The sequence below is a fragment of the Aspergillus clavatus genome, genomic scaffold (genome assembly GCF_000002715.2).
Source record: "Aspergillus clavatus NRRL 1 1099423829802 genomic scaffold, whole genome shotgun sequence".
Classification (NCBI taxonomy): Eukaryota; Fungi; Ascomycota; class Eurotiomycetes; order Eurotiales; family Aspergillaceae; genus Aspergillus; species Aspergillus clavatus.
Genome location: NW_001517097.1, coordinates 2,014,248 through 2,031,970, shown reverse-complemented (window position 1 = coordinate 2,031,970; position 17,723 = coordinate 2,014,248). Strand labels below are relative to the sequence as shown.

Sequence of the window (17,723 nt, the reverse complement as noted above, 5' to 3'; positions counted from 1 at the left end):
ATTTACTTGATATGGTAGGTAGGTAGGTAGGTAGGCAGGCAAGTGAATTTGAGTCTTGACTTGGACACTTTTACTGGTTTAATCGTGCTCTATGGGGGGATGAGAATTTGAATTTGTCTCCAAGAGACATGGATGAGAAGCACCTAGGAGTAGTAGTAGACGAGGTAGAAATGAGGTACTGCCTACCTACGGAGTACTATCTAGGTACCTAGGTACTACTCCGAGGTAGGTAGGACCAGGAAAACCGTATCAATACCGTAATCCTGACTCGCCAACCCAAAGCAGCCTAGCGTATACGTTCCAAAGGCAAGTCTCCCGCCATGACGTCAAACCAAGAACTGATCTTCTGGCGAGTCCAACTAAAAGCTGCTCGGACGGCGATGATGTTGAGAATCATAATGGCCAGAGACAACCCCCCCCCCCCCCTTCTTCCTCCAAAAAAATAAATACGACACACCACTGGTTTAAATCACTCATTCTACTGGTAGGGGTCATTGCACCGTTCGAGATACGGACCGACTACTCCAGGTGCGTTCTGAGTGGTGGCTGTCTGGCGGCCATGCGATATGCACTTACCATGCAGCCACCGAACCCGGCACGACATCATTGCTGAAACAGCGCCAATTTCGGATTTTGATGACAGACCCCACGAGTCGGAGGTGTTGAGCTTATGCCCTTGAGAGATTATTGATTGTTAGAGGAACAAGGATGGGGAGTTTAGTGTGTCATGGATGCAGATGATGCCAATCAAACGGGCTGTGAAGGCTGTGTAGATAGCACTGAGAAATGATATCAGTTGGGAATTTGGAAGAGTTGGAGCAGAAATGCCTCTAGTAGAAGTCCCCCTGAGAAAGGATAACACACATCTAGAGAAGGTAGAGAACCCCATTGTACTGTCCCCATTGCGGTACAGCTTCTCTATCTTTCCCAGAGATTCAATAATAACAATCATACCGTCATACTACCGAGGGAGCACCAACAACCAACGTGGGATCGACTAAGCAGGAGGAGCCCCGCTGACAGCGACAAATTCCATTGTCCGTCATTGAAACTTCCTGGAGCCTCTGAACGCTAAACGGACATTTGGAACGAATCAGAATGCGGTATCTTCGCTTTGAATATGTAAGTCTACGAGTTCGACATTTTTTATGAATCAGTCGCATTCTGACTAACTAGTAAAACCCCCCTACTCCTAATCTCCCACCTGATGCAGGTCGACTCGAGAGGGATCAGTTACGAATCACCGTCCATCCAGCTGTTTCGGATGGAGGGCAAACTTTGGACTGTCGGTGGAGACTCGTCCGCTGGAGACGAGTTCGCTCATCGAACAGAATACATTGGACAACGGATAGGTCGCAATGCCAATACCAATGCCAATGCCTCACTGTCATTGCACCAGATCCGATGTACCGTCCATACCCGGTTGATGACGGAGCCCACGGGCTGCATCACAGCTTGCAACCTGATAGACTGATTCAGCTTCCCCTTCATCCACCCTGTCTCCCTCGACGCATCTATATTAAGGCCGTTGATGTCCATCATCATCCTGGTCCTCGATCCTATTCTCCACCTCCCCCCTTCCAACTTCGACTATCAGTGATTCTGCATTGATCGTTGCTCTGCTCCATTCTTCCTCCCCCCCTACACTTCAGCAGGTCGTAGTATCCAGTGTGATACTTCCTACCTCTGCTCCTTGCAGGAATCAGCTCGTTAGTGGGACGTTGTAACTTGTATCCCTACTAGTGGTCCCTCTAGTGATTGTTCTTCTAATAACTGCTCCCACTGGTTTCTCAACATCCCCCGTTGTTGACCCACTGCTCCATAATATCCCCATACATTCTCCATATCGCCACCCGATTCGATCTACCTTATCTCCTATTATTACCCACATCTCCACTACACTCTTCTTCACAATGGCTACAACCCACGGCGTTGGCTCCCAAAGGGTACGCCGGCTCTCCAGCATCGATGCTAATCTGGCCGATCTCTACGGCGGGCCCAACGTGGTCGTGCCCCCGAAGCATCTGATGGCCTCGAGCGATGCCCATGATACCGCCTTGGAAATGGCCTTGGCCAAGCAGCACCTCGAAGAAGAAGTCTCCTCAGAGGAAGAATCTCCACGGGTAGCCTCGCCAATTGCCAAGACCACTCGTACGCTCACGACGGCGGATGAGTTCGCTCTGGCCTTTGACATTGATGGCGTCCTTATCAGAGGTGGCCAGGTCATTCCGGAGGCTGTTGATGCTATGAAGTATATCAACGGTCAGAACCCCTATGGTGTCAAGATGTAAGTTAAACCTCTCCTCGGCTGTATGGCCGTTTGAGAGCAGGAGCTGATATTTAGACTATAGCCCCTACATATTCGTAACAAATGGCGGAGGTAAAACCGAAGAAGAACGCTGCCTGGATCTCAGCCGGCAGCTCGAATTGGAGGTCTCCCCCGGCCAATTCATCTGCGGCCACACCCCCATGCGGGAAATGGCTGAGAAATATCACACCGTTCTCGTCGTTGGAGGTGAGGGTGAGAAATGTCGCATTGTGGCCGAGGGATACGGCTTCCAGGACGTGATCACCCCCGGCGACATCATCAAGACCCGCCATGATACGACGCCGTTCCGAAGACTGACCGAGGAAGAGTACAACAACTCCCGGGTCCGCGACTTCAGCAAAACACCTATTGATGCGGTCTTCGTTTTCGCCGACAGCCGGGATTGGGCGGGAGACCAGCAAATCATCCTGGACGTGCTCATGTCTCAGAATGGGTACCTAGGTACCCGCTCCAAGACGTTCAACGAGGGCCCGCCAATCTTCTTCTCGCACAACGACGTGGTCTGGTCGACATCCCACGAGCACTCCCGCATCGGCATGGGCGCCCTCCGGGCCTCGCTCGAGGCCCTCTACAAGGCCGTCACGGGCAAGGAACTGACCACCGTCGCGTTCGGCAAGCCCCAGCTGGGCACGTACGAGTTCGCAACCCGCCTCCTCCGCCAGTGGCGCAAGGACACCCACGGCATCAACAAGGCTCCTTCCACCGTCTACTTCGTCGGCGACACGCCCGAGTCCGACATCCGCGGCACCAACGACTTCGACCGCGTCAGCGACAATCACTGGTTCTCCATCCTCGTCAAGACGGGCGTGTACCAGGATGGAACCATCCCGCGGTACCCGCCCAAGAAGACCTGTGACAATGTCTTCGAGGCCGTCAAGTTCGCCGTGAACCGCGAGATGGCTAAGCAGATTAGCGAGTCGGCCATTGTCGACGACGTGGATTCCGGGATAGACTCGGAGTCGGCCACGGCTTGATTTTGATCTTTGCTCCTTTTCTTCACTTGCATTGATTGCATACCGCATTTTTCTCCTTCTACCCTACTTTTCTTTTTTTAAACATAATATACCTCGATTACATGACATTCGAGGTTCCTTCCCGACAATGTCTGAACGAACATGTCATGATTTTTTTTGTTTCTTTGTTTTGCGCATCTTGATTCCCAGATAATGCCCAGTATGATTTTCTTTCTTTCTTTTTTGTTTTACTTCCTATGAACTGCCCATGATTTCTGCCACTAAGATAGACACCCTATGTTCGTGGTTGCCGACACACCTCGAGGATCAGATGGGTACGGCTCCGTGGGCCTGAAATGAATGAATATTTTGAACAGATCTTTATTCCAAACTAGTGACGTATCCGAATCAACGAGAGTATGTAATATCCGAACCGAAGCCGAGCCTACAACCCAACCCAACCTAGCCCCACGAATAATGAAATGATGACAAAAACACAAAGTGTCAGACAATGGTGAAGGGGTAGCTTAGCTGCATCTCCAATGCAACACTCGCTGCTCCGTCCATTCCACACTAGCCATAAGCCCGTTACACCTAGCAAGAGCCACTACGGATGATTGGGACACGGCGACAAGGCTGAAAGCCAAGCGCACCTAGATGCGCCATTTATGCCATCGTACAGCCACAAAGACTGGGGGTGGATTGCGAACCGGAAGACACAAACACGGCAACTCCGGTGTCTTTTAAGGTTCGTAGCCTCTCGTCTGTTATGCAATGTTTATTGACAATCTCTGCCCCCTTTTTCCACCCCTTTGCGCGTGTCAGGACGACGTCAGAGTGCAGAGGGGGGAAGAGGCAAGTGGCTCTATTGGGAAGTACTCCTGGTATGGCACACATGGATACTGTGGAAGATTTGTATTGGTTGGAAGCAGGGGGGAGGAGGTGTTGAGCGGGTGAGTGATTATTGGGTGGCTGTTCTTTGACTCCTTGGCGACTTGCATCCCAGTTGCAGCCTTCGCGCGCGGGGGAATGGATCGAATGTCAAGCGCCAGCCTGCGCACCACGCAGCATGGTGCCGCAGCCGAGAACGCCGCCGTCCAGGCACCGGTTCCGTTAGTGAGAGCGGGGTGTTGGTGGGTTACACGAGGCCAAGAGATCCCGGGCGGCCTATTATGCAGAGTGATGTGCTCCATATCGCTTTTTCATTGTTGCTGCGTGCAGGAAGCCAGAGAAATGAAATGGAGTATTGGGTTTCTCACTGGCGGGTGTTGTGGGTAAGGTTGCTCCATCGTGGCCCGCAATCCCCCGCATGGAGAATATCTTCCCCGCATGCTGCTATTGCGAATCTGAAAGAAATCAAGGTCCAAGTTATCATTCGATATCGAAGCCGTTATCGAGCCAATGCTTCACAACAGTCCCACCTTCTTCGAATCCCTTCTTGGGCACTCGCACGATGATGGCAGCATGGCTATGGCGATGGTTATGGATCCATACCGGGTATTTTCGGAAACCCACGGAATTGAGGGAGTTGATGATGGAGAATTGCGCTGGCGTCAGAGCCAGTGTCGGGGATTTTTCATCTCCACAAACATCATCGGACATTAGTGTTGACGTTTGGTCTGTATTATCATTGCTCCCCAAGGAATCCCCAACCGTCACGGCCGATGTCCGCAGCGGTGCGCCTGTCTTACTGGTATCGTTGCTTATGTTGGGCAAATAATCCGGATCCTGCATCCCATTCACATTTTCAAAAGCACCTTCTACCGCGCTTTGAACGTCTTTGACAATGATCGGTACTCGGTAGTTCGAAAGAAGTACCCCGGCCTTGCCATCCTCGTGAAGCCGAATCCGCTGACGACTGCGATATGTCTGCACGACGGCGTTCAGAAGGAACAGCGAGATTGCAATAGGGACAAGAACAATAACGAGCAACCAGATTGAAAGCTTGGTCAACCACCCAGTGATTTGTTGCCACAGTCTAGAGGCAAAAGGAAGTGGTTTCTTTTCCTTTGGAGGCAGGAAGTACGCATCGGGATCGATCACAACTGGCTCATAGCCCTTCACGTACTTCACGTTCTTATTCCCCAAATCCTGAAATGGATTCGTTGTCGAGACAACAGTGGTGAAGAAGTGCGTCGAGCGGTCATTGACGATATTTCCGTATACTGAACGATTCCTGAACTTGGCCAGAGCTTGCATGAAGATACTGTCTGAATCGGCTAGGATACTAAGTAAAGGTTTTCCAGTGTCACGGAAACTGTCCATCAGAAACAGTTGCCTTCCAGACGTGGACAAAGTTCGAGCTCCGATGGCATTGAAGACATGGTCCTGAAACCCCTTCAATGGCATTCTCACGCCGACATGCGGCGTGACAAATGTCGTGAAGTTGACAGGCTCCAACTTGTCGAACCATCCTCGTGCGTAGAGCAAACCCAGCGCATACCTGGCCACTAAGCCTCCCAAGGAATATCCGACAATGCTCAGCTTTGTGATGTGATTACCCTCCCCTGCCAATATACCCAAGGTGTCTTCGATCTCATGCGCCAATCGCTCACCCCCGAGCTCGATCCCATCGTAGGTAAAATTTCCGGAATTGCCCTTCGCGGCGAGGATGTAGAGACGGTCTTCATCATAGCGCTCTCGAAGCGATGACTTCAAAAAATCAAGATGAGATGGGTTACCCCAGAGCCTGCAGGATGAATTCACACAATTAGCGACTTCCATCCATGGGACAGGCAAAAACGTCATCAGTGGTGGCGCGTAAGAAGCTCTCTTCTCTTACCCATGCACTAGAACACAAAGATGGTCAGATTTATGCGCCATATTGTTAGACTTAGAGAGTTGGTTATGGTCAATCTCCATCTGTGAAGATGACAGTCAATCTCTTCGCCGGCTTCATTGCAGATTTTGTAATTCCAGGTTTCTCCGTAGTGCTTACGATTCTCCTTTCTGCCTGATCTCTATTTTTGATCACTCTCTGATGATAAGCCCAGTGGACCTGGCGTCATTTCTTGCCTGAGAAATCAGGCAGGTTTGTTTGGTTTGCAACATTCGCCGCCTGTCCACCGAAACCAACTGACCTGGTGACCACAACCTGTCTGCTCAGAGGATCATCAAGAGTCGCTTCTGAGACAACTGTCCGGATTAACTTGGGCCAGGTCTCTACCTGTTGATAGGCTATAGGCCAATCTTACCAGATACCAGAGACGTTTCTAGGCTTGAGCGGTGCTGTCTCGTATCATCCGAAACCCAGCGGAGTACTGCAAAGGAGCATGATCATGATATGGTGACACCAATATGAGCATTAGGAGCTGGAAATTGCATACAATTGACCCTAGCATGTGTGGTTTACTAGTGGCAGGGCGCTATATCATCTAGAGCTTCACGCTTACACGAGCAACTGGCTCAGTCACGATTAAGCTGAGACCTTCTGAAGAGCTGGTTGCTTCCACCTAAGACTATCATTGAGTTGCATGTCTCAATCATTCAGGCTCTATTTACCTTCACTTCAATCTCAGTTTTGAATTTATGATATCTGAGCTTAGAAAGTCTATAAAACGCTCCCCGAGCCAAGCACATTCTGGCTCTGTGCTCCATCATCATCATGTTTACTCCTCTCGGATTATTCAAGGACATTCCTTGTCCAGAAGGTCAACGATGCTCTCTTTTGACCTGCATATTCTCCCATGAATATGCGCCCTCTCCATCAATCGACGTGAGTAATGCTCAAGACACGACTGAAAGGCCCAAAGAAACGACCGACGAGGGTCCACCGTTGAAGAAGCCAAGATTGGACACCTCACCGAAAGTGACGGCGCAGAAGACTCAGTCGCCGTCAAAACCAAGCAAGGCTGTGACCAAACCAGCTAGTGCGCCGAATGTTGGGGCAGCATCGAAGCCGCAACAGATAAGTCAAAGCACTACCAAGATCCAGTCGATGTCTCGAGAGGTTTCCCCTCCTCCGCTGAAGAAGGACGCCCTGGCCAAGACTAAATCTCAGGCATCTTCAAAAAGTGATGCTCGTCTACCCCCGAGACGAGCTCCACGAGAAAGCCTGAATCCACGCATGCTTCCAAAGGCACCAGTATCTCATGGCGTACGATTGTCTATATTAACAAAGCTACATGTCGCCATGTGTGCCCAGAATGAGAAGCTGAAAAAAGAAGGAGCCACGGAGAATCCATTGGTATTATCTCCCAATGAGCTTGTCACGATGGCTTTGGACGAGGAAGAGAAAGCAGCAAAACAGAACCCGGGCATTTATGCGAACGTCATCAAATTGCGGATTGTGAAACTACCAAAGTTGGGTCTGGAAGACTGGAAGAAAGAGGTGAAAGCTCATTTGAATGAGCGATACTACAAGATAGAGCCAAGTCAACAAAGCCAACAAATAGCGCCGCCGAAGATCCTCGACACGGGACTGAGCGCAAAGGAAGAAATCGCTCTCCTCAGCAAGCTAATCACTCCTGTGGAAGGACTTGAAGCTCATGGATACGTGACTAGAGTACCTACAAAGGAGGAAGTTGAAAGTGCAAGAAAGGGCGTCACTGAATCTAAAGGATGGGAGAAGTGCGATAGGTGTGGTGGACGATTTCAAGTCTTCCCTGGTCGTCGCGAAGATGGCTCCTTAACGACCGGAGGCCAATGCACATATCACCCTGGCAAGCCATTTTATCCCCCGAGGAAGCAAACAGACCACATCACCGGCCCCCGAGAAGCATATTTCCCCTGCTGCAACGAATCTATCGGGACGTCTTCTGGTTGTACCAAAGGCAGCACCCATGTATTCAAAGTGTCTGAATTCAAACGGCTGGCGTCGATCCTTCAATTCGAAGAGACTCCGGTGCAGCCCGAGAAAGGAACCCAGCACCCGGTTTGCTTCGATTGTGAAATGGGATATACCACAATGGGGCTTGAACTCATTCGTCTGACCGCAGTCAGCTGGCCAGAAGGAAAAGAACTTCTGGATATCCTGGTTCGGCCGATGGGCGAAGTTCTGGATCTCAACTCGCGCTTTTCCGGTGTATTCCCGGAGCATTACACCAAAGCAATCCCTTACGGCAGCACAACAACCCCTGTCCTCGAAGATGGCGAAGTCGAGGCCAAGCCACTACAAGTTGTCGAATCGCCAGCAGCAGCCCGGGCCCTACTCTTCAAGCTTCTACAACCCGATACACCTCTCATCGGACATGCTATCGACAATGACCTGAACGCTTGTCGCATTATTCATCCCACGATTATCGATACGGTGCTTCTCTATCCGCATCCGCGAGGGCTGCCGATCCGCATGAGCCTCAAAGCCCTCGTGAAGAAACACCTCGATAGAGATATTCAGACCAAAGGGAACCAAGGGCATGATTCCAAAGAAGACGCTGTAGCCACCGGTGATCTGGTACGGGTCAAGGCATCTGAAACTTGGAAGATTTTGAAATCCAAAGGATGGCAGATTCGAGACAGCAAGCTCGCTCCTCCGCCCGGCACGAGGGATGTGGCAGAGGATCGGAGACTTGGTCCAGGAGCCGGTCATAAGAGGAAGGACGGAGCGTTAACCTAGAGTCAAGCAATATACTACATGATACCCATTTGCATCTAATGATAGGCAACCATCCACTGTGAGGAGTTCTACAGCCGTCACTACTGTTCATTATCAAAATTCGGGCGATAGATTAACTCGATTCATATCTATCAATCGTAACGTCATGAGTAGAAAGAGGAAACACTAGCAGATCGCTTCAAGCCAAGCAAGAGACTGAGCACAACCTTTTCAGGCTTGTGTCAAGTTCACTGTTCGAACTAGATGCATCGTCTGATAGCGTGCAATCCTCCCATCAAGTCCACCTAACACTCGAACGAACCCATAGCATACTCCCAATTGGAAGCTCCCGTTTTTGCTTGGCGAATCCCCCCTGGTGCGAGCATTCATGGATCCATCACATGCAACTTTTTTAGTCGTCACGGAGGAGTAATTTACTCCTCATCCTCCTCACCCTCGTCGTTGACGACGTTGTAGAAGCGGAGCTCGTAGACACCCTTGGAGGTGGAGACGACGCGCAGCCAGTCACGGAGCTGCTGCTTCTTGAGGTACTTCTTGGTCCTATGGGGGAAACCGTTAGTATCCGACACACCGCAAGTTGTATACGCAGCGCGAGATAACTTACAGGTACTTGAGGTAGCGACCAGAGAAGGGGATGTGAGCGACAACCTCGATCTTGCCCTCACCAACCTGGGAGATGACAACGTTGTCACCGAGGTTGCCGACACGGCCCTCGACCTTAATGCGGTCGTGCAGGAACTTCTCGAAGGCAGAGACATCGAAGATCTTGTCGCTCGCGGGCTGCGAAGCGTTGATGATGTACTGTAGCGCCATGCGTTAGCTCTTTGTCCATGTCTGTGTCCAAATGAGAATTCTGGTGCGATTGCCAACATACCTTCTGGGTGACCTTCTGGGCCTTGCGACCACGAGCCTAACACCGAGAAAACAGAACCATTAGCCTACTGTTCCATAAGTCGAACCCCGAGGGAGAATCATGATCGTCTCCTGCCTGTCAATTGCTGGAGGAACTCCGGCGATTTGAACAGACGAGAAGCGCGCCATAACCAGCCCTCATGGGGGAACAGCAAAGCAGTTTGTGGGATGACAACGTACAGCAGCGGGAGCCATTGTGACTGATGGGGGTGTTTTTGAAAGGGTGGGAGAGAGATACAGTGGTCGCAAAGAGGTGATTATCCTGCGCCTGAGGAGAGAAGTTGTATGGAGTAGAGGGAACTTTTCGCTAGTAGTGGAGTCACAGGTCGCCGGTCGCTGGTGGGCGTGACTAACCTCTTTGGGTATGCAGTTAGGGCTACAGTTAGATATTAGGGCCCGGTAGCATCATCTGACAGTGCTGGCATACTCTGGGACAGCAGCCAATCATGGAACGCAACCACAGCCTCACCTCGCTTACAGCAGAAGGCAGATGAGGCTAGGCAGCTAACGCCGCACGGACCATTTGCCAGAGAGATAAATACTCCTTAGCCCCCGCCATCATTTAGAATTTTTTTCTTTTCTTCTTCAGCTCTCTTTGCCTTTTGGCTTAGATCAAGTGTAGTATCTGTTCTTTTCAGTTTAATCTCTGAAAGTGTTCTAAGGAACACAACATTGATTAATCTCATTTTTGGATTCTGTGGAGAGGCCTCTGTGCTTGCGCATGCCTCACCACACAGTGTCATCGGGCTTACACTACTCCCGATTGACGCGAACCACCTTTTTCATCAACTTGGCCGGCTTGTCCGACTGATTGGAGAAGAAGTGATTGGCTTCATTCGTTAGGTTTATGTACAATCTCAGCAACGCTGTTTGTGCCTGTTTGGTAGATGTACGTGGAAGCTTCCAGCTGTTATAGAGCGTCCAATCAGGCTACCATAATGTATGGAAACAGAGCTTGATGACCATGTATGCTTTACTCCTTCATAGAACCAACTTAAAGCTATCCCTCGAATGAACTTTCTATTCTTGTCTCCGCGATCTAGACTATATTACTCTCTTCATCTTCTAGCAAGAAGTCAAAGGGAAGATTGGACTTCATTATCTTATCAGTACACGTGATATACTACGGAGTACTAGGCGACAAATCCTCCATTGGGCAACCAGTTTCCATACCATCATCCTTTAATCGGCAACTATCAATATGGGGTCAGTCGTGTTGCCACACTTGCGCTCTGCCTGGCATGTCGACCAGGCTATTCTCTCCGAGGAGGACAGACTTGTAGTATGTATTTGAGTTCTCATTTTGAAGCGTGCATCTAGTTCTATAGGATGGCTACTGATCTGGGACTTGGTACAGGTTATCAGATTTGGTCGCGATCATGACGTTGACTGTAAGAATCCACCATCGCAGCTCATATGGGTTGGGATACTAACAACGTGTGTCAGGTATGCGCCAGGATGAAATGCTTTTCAAGATTGCCGAGCGTGTGAAGAGTAAGTCTAGTCTGTCATTTTGGCTTCATCGCTTTTAGGGTCTTTCGTTCCAGTCATGATCTGGCTAAAGGCATCGAGTTTACTGATGGACATGTTTCATTAGACTTCGCAGTGATCTATCTCTGTGACATTGATGAAGTACCCGAGTTCAACTCCATGTACGAACTGTTCGATCCCATGACGATCATGTTCTTCTGGAGAAACAAGCACATGATGTGCGATTTTGGTACTGGTAACAACAACAAGCTGAACTGGGTACTCGAGGATAAGCAAGAATTGATCGACATCATCGAGACCATCTACAAGGGTGCCAAAAAGGGACGGGGTCTCGTCGTCAGTCCCAAGGGTAAGCCCTAGATCTTCTCTTGAATCTTCCAATTCCTGCGACTAATAACCGTACAGATTACTCGACGAGATATCGCTACTAGAGATTCGTGCTCAGCTGGTAGAGCTATTGCCTGGGGACGAGCCGCAGTCTTAAGCTCTAGCAGAGTTACCATTGCTCTGTTTTTATTGCTTTGCATTCTATTTGTTCGTCTGTGAGATGAGACTACGAGGCATGAAAGTTTGATTTTGAAGGCAAGCATCTCGACTTATGTCGATATCTACACGGTAGTATTAATCGAGAGGCGGTTTGCGCCAGTCTACTGTTCATATACGAAAAAATGAACATGGATTGATTCATTCACATATACTCTGGATTCTCTTTCTTGACCATTCCCACATATAATAGGTTACCGCATGGTCAACGACGTAAATATATATGTCCATGCAGTTGATCGAAAGGTGCTTGATCAGGTAGTCCTTCTACATTCATGATACAATTATATATGCGGTAAAACATATTGCAGCTATTAGTGAGCTGCAATCTCATATTTATCCTCCCGTGGAATCGCTGTAAAGGCTTTTTCGTTGACCACGTCCGCTTTCGAGCAGCTTCAACGCCCCGCAATTTCTTCACCTCATTTGCCTTGACGTAACATCGAACATCACAATAGCTCATCCAACCCCGAAACAGCAACAAACAAATTAATCAGAAACCCCAGCAATTCCCCAAAAATGATTGACAACGCCATTTTTGAAGATCTTCAAGCAAAGATCGATGAAGAAACAGCCGTCCGCGATGTAAGTCCTCCAAAACAAAAGTTCGATCGTCACCTCGCGAGCTTCCCAGAAGGAAAGCTAATCCCCGCTTAGGAGCTTCATGATATTGTGCAGACGCTTGCTAAGAAAGGTTCGCTGCGCGAAACTCCAATTCATGTCAAACCAAACCATGCTCGTTTAGCCCAATTTGGCGCTGCAAGCTCTAAATTCTTTTCCAGCTAACGCGACATAACCACTCAAAAACAGGAAGATCCACACAAGCTATACTCGCTAGAGCCCACTCTACACCATCTGACCAGCGTATGGTGTCCATTTCGGTCAGCGAAAGTATATGTTCATGATACTGACAGAGCACAATCCAGTGAAACCGATTCTTGATGCTGCTACTCGAGAGATCATCGCCCAGCGGGACGAGGTTTCTCGCCTCAGAGCCGTGGCAGACAAGCACCCGTTCTACAAGTACAATGGCGTGTGGACGAGGGAGCTGCAGAACCTCGTCAGTTGTTTTCCTCTTGAACCTTGCCGCTCAGCCAAGGCATGCTAAGTTGCGAATAGGTAACTTCGATTGAGCTGTGCGCATGGCTTGGAGGCCTAGAGGAGTTCAAGGGTGCCGGTTCTGCTTCGTTCCTGACCATCGAGGAGGTTGGGAAGTTTTTAGACAGTAAGTTTGGATGTCCTGCCTTTATTCTTTGTTCTTGTGTTTAGCCGTAGCTGGATGTCTAACGAGGGCTCTTGCCAGTCCCGGTCAACCTGAAAGAAAAAGATGCTTTCCACCTGACCATCGAGGAATATCTTCTTGCGCTCATCTCCATGGTTGAGGAATTGGTACGTACCAATCATACTCCGTTAGACCTGCTGTACGGCTATCTGACTCCGATGCAGTCCCGCCTGGTAGTCAACTCGGTCACTCTGGGCGACTATAATCGCCCTGTCCAGATTGGCAAGTTCATCAAGGATCTGTTTGGTGGATTCCAGCTGTTGAACTTGAAAAACGATATTCTGCGGAAGCGAAGCGATGGGATCAAGTACAGTGTGAGTCAATGGCCTCTGTGGCTCGCTGCTTGTTTGGACGCTGCTAATGGAGATGTGATTGAAGGTCAAGAAGGTCGAGGATGTGGTGTACGATTTGTCTCTGCGCAATTTGATTCCCAAGGGAAGCGCCGCGGCTTAATTTGCCCAGGAAATCTGTACGATGTAGAGTATGGTAATTGATCTAGTCATTAGTCACATGCATGTAGATCTACATGATACCAGTGACGAACTATACATCAACCTGACAGCCATAACATCATGCACGTTTTCAAGCTGCTGCTTCAGAATACAAATTCATTCTCATAACGCATTATGGTATACAGAAAGTAGAGAGCATCTGTTACAAACCCCATCTCGAAAGTAGACCTTGAACACACAAAACGACAGAATTCAAGCATGGTATCACTTCGGCAAGCAGCTGTATCTACGACAGCTTAGCCTACTCGGTAGCCTCTCCTCCCTTTTGAATGGAAGCCGCCGTTCCATCCTTCTTCGCCTTCTCAATCTCCTTCAGAATCGTCTCCTCCAGCGACTCAGGCTTGGTAATGCTAGCCCAGCGGCCAACGACCTTACCATCAGCCGAGACCAAGAACTTCTCAAAGTTCCACTTGACGCGCTTCAGACCCATCAGCCCAGGCATCTTCTCCTTCAACCATGTGAACACAGGCGCCGCGTTATCACCGTTGACGTCCAGCTTGCCCAGCACGGGGAACGTGACGCCGTAGTTAACCTGGCAGAAGGACTGGATCTCGTCGTTGGAGCCGGGATCCTGGCTGCCGAACTGGTTGCAGGGGAAGCCCAGGATGGTGAAGTCTTCGGGGTGCTTGGCTTTGATGGACTGGTAGAGGTTCTCGAGGCCTTTGAACTGTGGGGTGAAGCCGCACTTGGAGGCGGTGTTGACGACGAGGACGACTTTGCCTTTGAGGGAGTTGAAATCGAAGGGCTCGCCCTTTTCTGGAGGTGAGGGTGGAGGATTAGCTATGTTCTTTTCCTTTTGTTTTCTTTTCTGGTCTGTGTTGCGCCCGACTTGCAGGGAGTGTATGGATGAGTGACTCTGGGTCGCGGGAAAAGAGATACGTACTATCGACAGGCTTGAAGTCGTAGAATGTTGTCGCAGACGCCATGGTTCTGATGAAAGTTGTTTTCGGGTGCTGAAAAAGACAGCTTCTAGGAGAAGAAGATGATGCGATAGGACTGGGTCGTTGAGAAAATCCGCTTAGGGGGATCCGTGGCTGAGAAACGATAGAGTAAGCTCTTGGGACGTTGACCGATAGCGTTCGTGTTATATTAGTTAAGGAGAAGCCGCGCAGGATGACAGAGGAAGGAGGAATTGATGAAATTGGTATCATGCTATATAATCAGGGAACCGAGGTTGCTCGGAACCGGGGGACGCAATGCGTTTTAAGACACTGGTTTGGTGATATCTGTTGAGGGGCGCTGGCGGACGTGAAACCATCCGACGCCGATGACGCTGATATCGTGCTGGGCTGATGGCTGTGATATCAACATCCAACGGTTCTGAACAATTCCAAATCATTTCTTTTGGTCTACGAATCTCAGTTCGAGCCTGCAGTTCTGGGTTCTCTATGTTTATGTTTTGTCATCATGATAGTTCTAGACATCGGGGATTAATCCATTAAGAGACTAGGCAAATGCGTGGCTTAATGGCTCAACCCACATGTTTATTTCTATACTGCTTGCATAAGTGGATGAATATGCTGGCTCATTGGGCCAATCTGATCAATTTACTGAGCAGATACATCCATATACATGGCTTCGAGATTGTTCGAGAGCAGCACTGCCGCACTGTCTTGACTGGCTACGAGGGATGGTTTGTCATGCTGCTGGGCTTCCACTTGAATCCCCACATATTTGTACCACCTCATAGTCGCACCAAGGAGCCCGGAACTGAACTGCCCTTATCCGTAAACCATTTCTTTCTCCAGGAGCCACATCTTCTGCGGCATATCCCCATCGTTGGAACGCCAGCCCCTTGACCGACAGTAAGCCATGGGGAGGGCTGCGCGTGTCCTAAAGTTCACCGGCATACTCTAGTTGTTCTTGTCATTGCGACCGATTCAGAAGTAATCGTCCTGGGCGCGAACGACTTCTTCATCTCTCACTTTCCAGTCATCCAGCAAGGAGTAACCGCCGCGACTGAGTTGTAGCCAGGGATATCGCGTCGTCACTCAATCGTTGCAGTCAAATGGACGAGGAATCCACTAGCCGCACCCATAGAGCGCAGCAGCGCGCCGTAGACGGAGTCCTCACAGGACAATCATCCCATATCTCAGTGCATTCCCAAGGTAGTGGCGCTCATTTCGCCCTCTCCTCTTCCAGAACATCAACATCCAACTCCTCCATGACCCCGAGCACAACTCCCAGGCTCTCCATGAACCCATTGACAGCAACACGGAGCATGCGATTCGTAGTGGCGCGGTAAGTTGTCTCCAAGATCGATTTTGCTGCTTCGTCGTCAGAGGCGTCCTGGGTGGGCGTCTTGAGCGCGAAACTGCGGCGGACAAAGGGGGATAACTCTGTGTCGACCTCTAGGGCGCGCATGGCGGATGAGGCGAGGCGATTGCTCGGGAGGGGAAGAGAGATTGTTCTGTTGGTGTGAAGGGGAGGGGCTTGTTAGTGATAGGTGGAGATGAGCAGGATGACGGCGAGCAATGCTTACAGCGAGTAAGGGAACTCGGAGATGTCTGTTTTAATGGTGGCCATTGTGAATGGACTTTGAGACCTGACGGCGAAAGTAATTTGAGAGATATGAAGCTAGTGAGGTGGTTCTCAATACATACGACTTTCACAAAGGGGAAACAGTCAAGGCGGGGGATGCTTGATTTTGGAGGTTCTGATGAGTCAGCACTTTAATGCATCCAGATCAGCCCAAAGACGTTCTTCCATCCATTTTGGCACTTGAACTTTCTAGAATACCACAAGTTGCTCCATTCCTATATTATATGACAGATTACTGAAATTATATTTGCACCTTGCAATGCTGCATTGTACAAAAGAAACGTTGTTCAGACATGATGTTATGAAATTTGTGAAATTTGAGTAAGTTACTATACATGAAGCTGTATCCACAGGATCCAAAGCCATTAGGCAGATTGAAAATGAACCGTAACTAGTAGTTCAAAGCCGCTATACTACCATATGGTCAAGAAATTCTCAGATTCGCAGACCGGAGCCGTGTATAACGGGGTTTTTCTTCAAGAGTGTGGGGTATTGGGATCCTGAAATGAGATGAAGCATTTACTGGAGGAGGTTGAGGATGGTGGTGACAGCGGAGAGACCACCTGAGGAAGGGTTTAGCACTCATTGTTTTCTTGAAGGTCAAAAAAGGGGATAACTTACCGGTCTGGCCGAGAATGTTGAGGACGTTCTCGAGTCCAGCAGCATCAAGGGCATCTAAAAGACATCAGAACCTGTATATCTACCATCGTCAACAAAGTGACACTTACTGTTCTGGATCTTGGTGACAAGGCTCTCAGCAAGGGTGGTGAGCTGGCCAACTTCCTGGCGCTTGATGCCGACGGCTATATACTTGTTAGCCGTGTCTGACTCTTTTGCGGGGGGTGTTCATCACATACTGCCGGTAACAGTCTTGACGACACCAGTGGCAGTGTTCTCAACGGTGCCTACGGCGGCCCCAGCGGTGTTTTCGACGGTGCCAACAGCAGGGCCAGCAACGTTGGTCACGGGTGTGGTAAGACCGTTAACAGGGCCTGCAACGTCACGCTTGGCGGGAACAGCGACAGGAACAAGCTTGACCAGCTGACCCTTGATATCGGTGAGGTCTGTTTAAAAGATTCAAGTCAGCGTTGCTGGTTTGGCTTGCTTGCAGCGCTGTGACTTACCAGTCTGGACCAGAGTGAGGTCAACATCCTTGCAGACGCCGCCGAGGAGACCACCGACGAGGCCTTCAACGCTGCCGAGGACACCGTTCAGCTTGCTGAGCGTAGCATCAACAGGAGTCTGAGGGATAGCAAGAGCAGAGGCAGAGCTGGCAATGGCCAGAGAAGCGACGATTCCAGTGAACTTCATTGTGATGGTTGGTTTTGAATTAAGGTTTGGAAATTTAAAAGGGTGACTTCAAAGTTTGTGATGAAGGAGTGACTGGGTGCTGAAAGCTGACCTTGGGAATGAACGACTGGAAAGAGTGGGCTTTGGTGTGTTGAAGAGAAGAACCTGGGTTGAGGCCGGACGGACCGTCATTTTATATGCCTCCATGCGAGAACCTCAGAGGTGATCCTTTCACCCCTACGCCTGTCTCCTTCGTCCTTCTTTCCTTTACTGCCCAGTGCTCCTCTATCCTAAAGCTGCTTTGGATTCTACATGT

At 49.7% G+C, this 17,723-nt stretch overlaps 9 protein-coding genes across 9 annotated transcripts, besides 1 other annotated feature; 4 read left to right on the top strand and 5 right to left on the bottom strand.

Annotated features, from left to right (window-relative positions):
* Window positions 1–13: 13 nt before the first annotated feature.
* Window positions 14–44: a microsatellite.
* Window positions 45–1,913: 1,869 nt separating this feature from the next.
* Window positions 1,914–3,303, top strand: ACLA_040200 (phosphatidyl synthase; the record flags this gene model as incomplete). The annotated part of the gene is made up of 2 exons (XM_001271229.1): window positions 1,914–2,287; window positions 2,352–3,303. The coding sequence occupies 2 exons, from the start codon at window positions 1,914–1,916 to the stop codon at window positions 3,301–3,303; spliced, it is 1,326 nt and encodes a 441-aa protein (XP_001271230.1).
* A 1,350-nt stretch (window positions 3,304–4,653) lies between these two features.
* ACLA_040190 (lipase ROG1 family protein) lies at window positions 4,654–6,105 on the bottom strand (the record flags this gene model as incomplete). Its single annotated transcript, XM_001271228.1, has 2 exons — window positions 4,654–5,971; window positions 6,065–6,105. The coding sequence occupies 2 exons, from the start codon at window positions 6,103–6,105 to the stop codon at window positions 4,654–4,656; spliced, it is 1,359 nt and encodes a 452-aa protein (XP_001271229.1).
* Window positions 6,106–6,886: 781 nt separating this feature from the next.
* On the top strand, window positions 6,887–8,836 carry rex3 (putative RNA exonuclease Rex3; the record flags this gene model as incomplete). Its single annotated transcript, XM_001271227.1, has 1 exon — window positions 6,887–8,836. The coding sequence occupies one exon, from the start codon at window positions 6,887–6,889 to the stop codon at window positions 8,834–8,836; it is 1,950 nt and encodes a 649-aa protein (XP_001271228.1).
* Window positions 8,837–9,249: 413 nt separating this feature from the next.
* Window positions 9,250–9,943, bottom strand: ACLA_040170 (60S ribosomal protein eL22; the record flags this gene model as incomplete). The annotated part of the gene is made up of 4 exons (XM_001271226.1): window positions 9,250–9,376; window positions 9,441–9,637; window positions 9,711–9,746; window positions 9,929–9,943. 4 exons carry the CDS (start codon window positions 9,941–9,943, stop codon window positions 9,250–9,252), a joined length of 375 nt encoding a protein of 124 aa, XP_001271227.1.
* Window positions 9,944–10,949: 1,006 nt separating this feature from the next.
* Window positions 10,950–11,723, top strand: ACLA_040160 (DIM1 family thioredoxin-like protein; the record flags this gene model as incomplete). Its single annotated transcript, XM_001271225.1, has 5 exons — window positions 10,950–11,030; window positions 11,106–11,139; window positions 11,195–11,242; window positions 11,346–11,588; window positions 11,671–11,723. 5 exons carry the CDS (start codon window positions 10,950–10,952, stop codon window positions 11,721–11,723), a joined length of 459 nt encoding a protein of 152 aa, XP_001271226.1.
* Window positions 11,724–12,301: 578 nt separating this feature from the next.
* Window positions 12,302–13,517, top strand: ACLA_040150 (translin; the record flags this gene model as incomplete). Its single annotated transcript, XM_001271224.1, has 8 exons — window positions 12,302–12,367; window positions 12,440–12,476; window positions 12,593–12,646; window positions 12,709–12,842; window positions 12,902–13,007; window positions 13,086–13,171; window positions 13,229–13,378; window positions 13,443–13,517. The coding sequence occupies 8 exons, from the start codon at window positions 12,302–12,304 to the stop codon at window positions 13,515–13,517; spliced, it is 708 nt and encodes a 235-aa protein (XP_001271225.1).
* A 300-nt stretch (window positions 13,518–13,817) lies between these two features.
* ACLA_040140 (glutathione peroxidase) lies at window positions 13,818–14,502 on the bottom strand (the record flags this gene model as incomplete). Its single annotated transcript, XM_001271223.1, has 2 exons — window positions 13,818–14,332; window positions 14,460–14,502. 2 exons carry the CDS (start codon window positions 14,500–14,502, stop codon window positions 13,818–13,820), a joined length of 558 nt encoding a protein of 185 aa, XP_001271224.1.
* A 1,192-nt stretch (window positions 14,503–15,694) lies between these two features.
* Window positions 15,695–16,102, bottom strand: ACLA_040130 (CTAG/PCC1 family protein; the record flags this gene model as incomplete). The annotated part of the gene is made up of 2 exons (XM_001271222.1): window positions 15,695–15,986; window positions 16,059–16,102. The coding sequence occupies 2 exons, from the start codon at window positions 16,100–16,102 to the stop codon at window positions 15,695–15,697; spliced, it is 336 nt and encodes a 111-aa protein (XP_001271223.1).
* Window positions 16,103–16,636: 534 nt separating this feature from the next.
* Window positions 16,637–17,428, bottom strand: ACLA_040120 (uncharacterized protein; the record flags this gene model as incomplete). The annotated part of the gene is made up of 5 exons (XM_001271221.1): window positions 16,637–16,680; window positions 16,739–16,792; window positions 16,846–16,920; window positions 16,975–17,181; window positions 17,242–17,428. 5 exons carry the CDS (start codon window positions 17,426–17,428, stop codon window positions 16,637–16,639), a joined length of 567 nt encoding a protein of 188 aa, XP_001271222.1.
* Window positions 17,429–17,723: the final 295 nt, after the last annotated feature.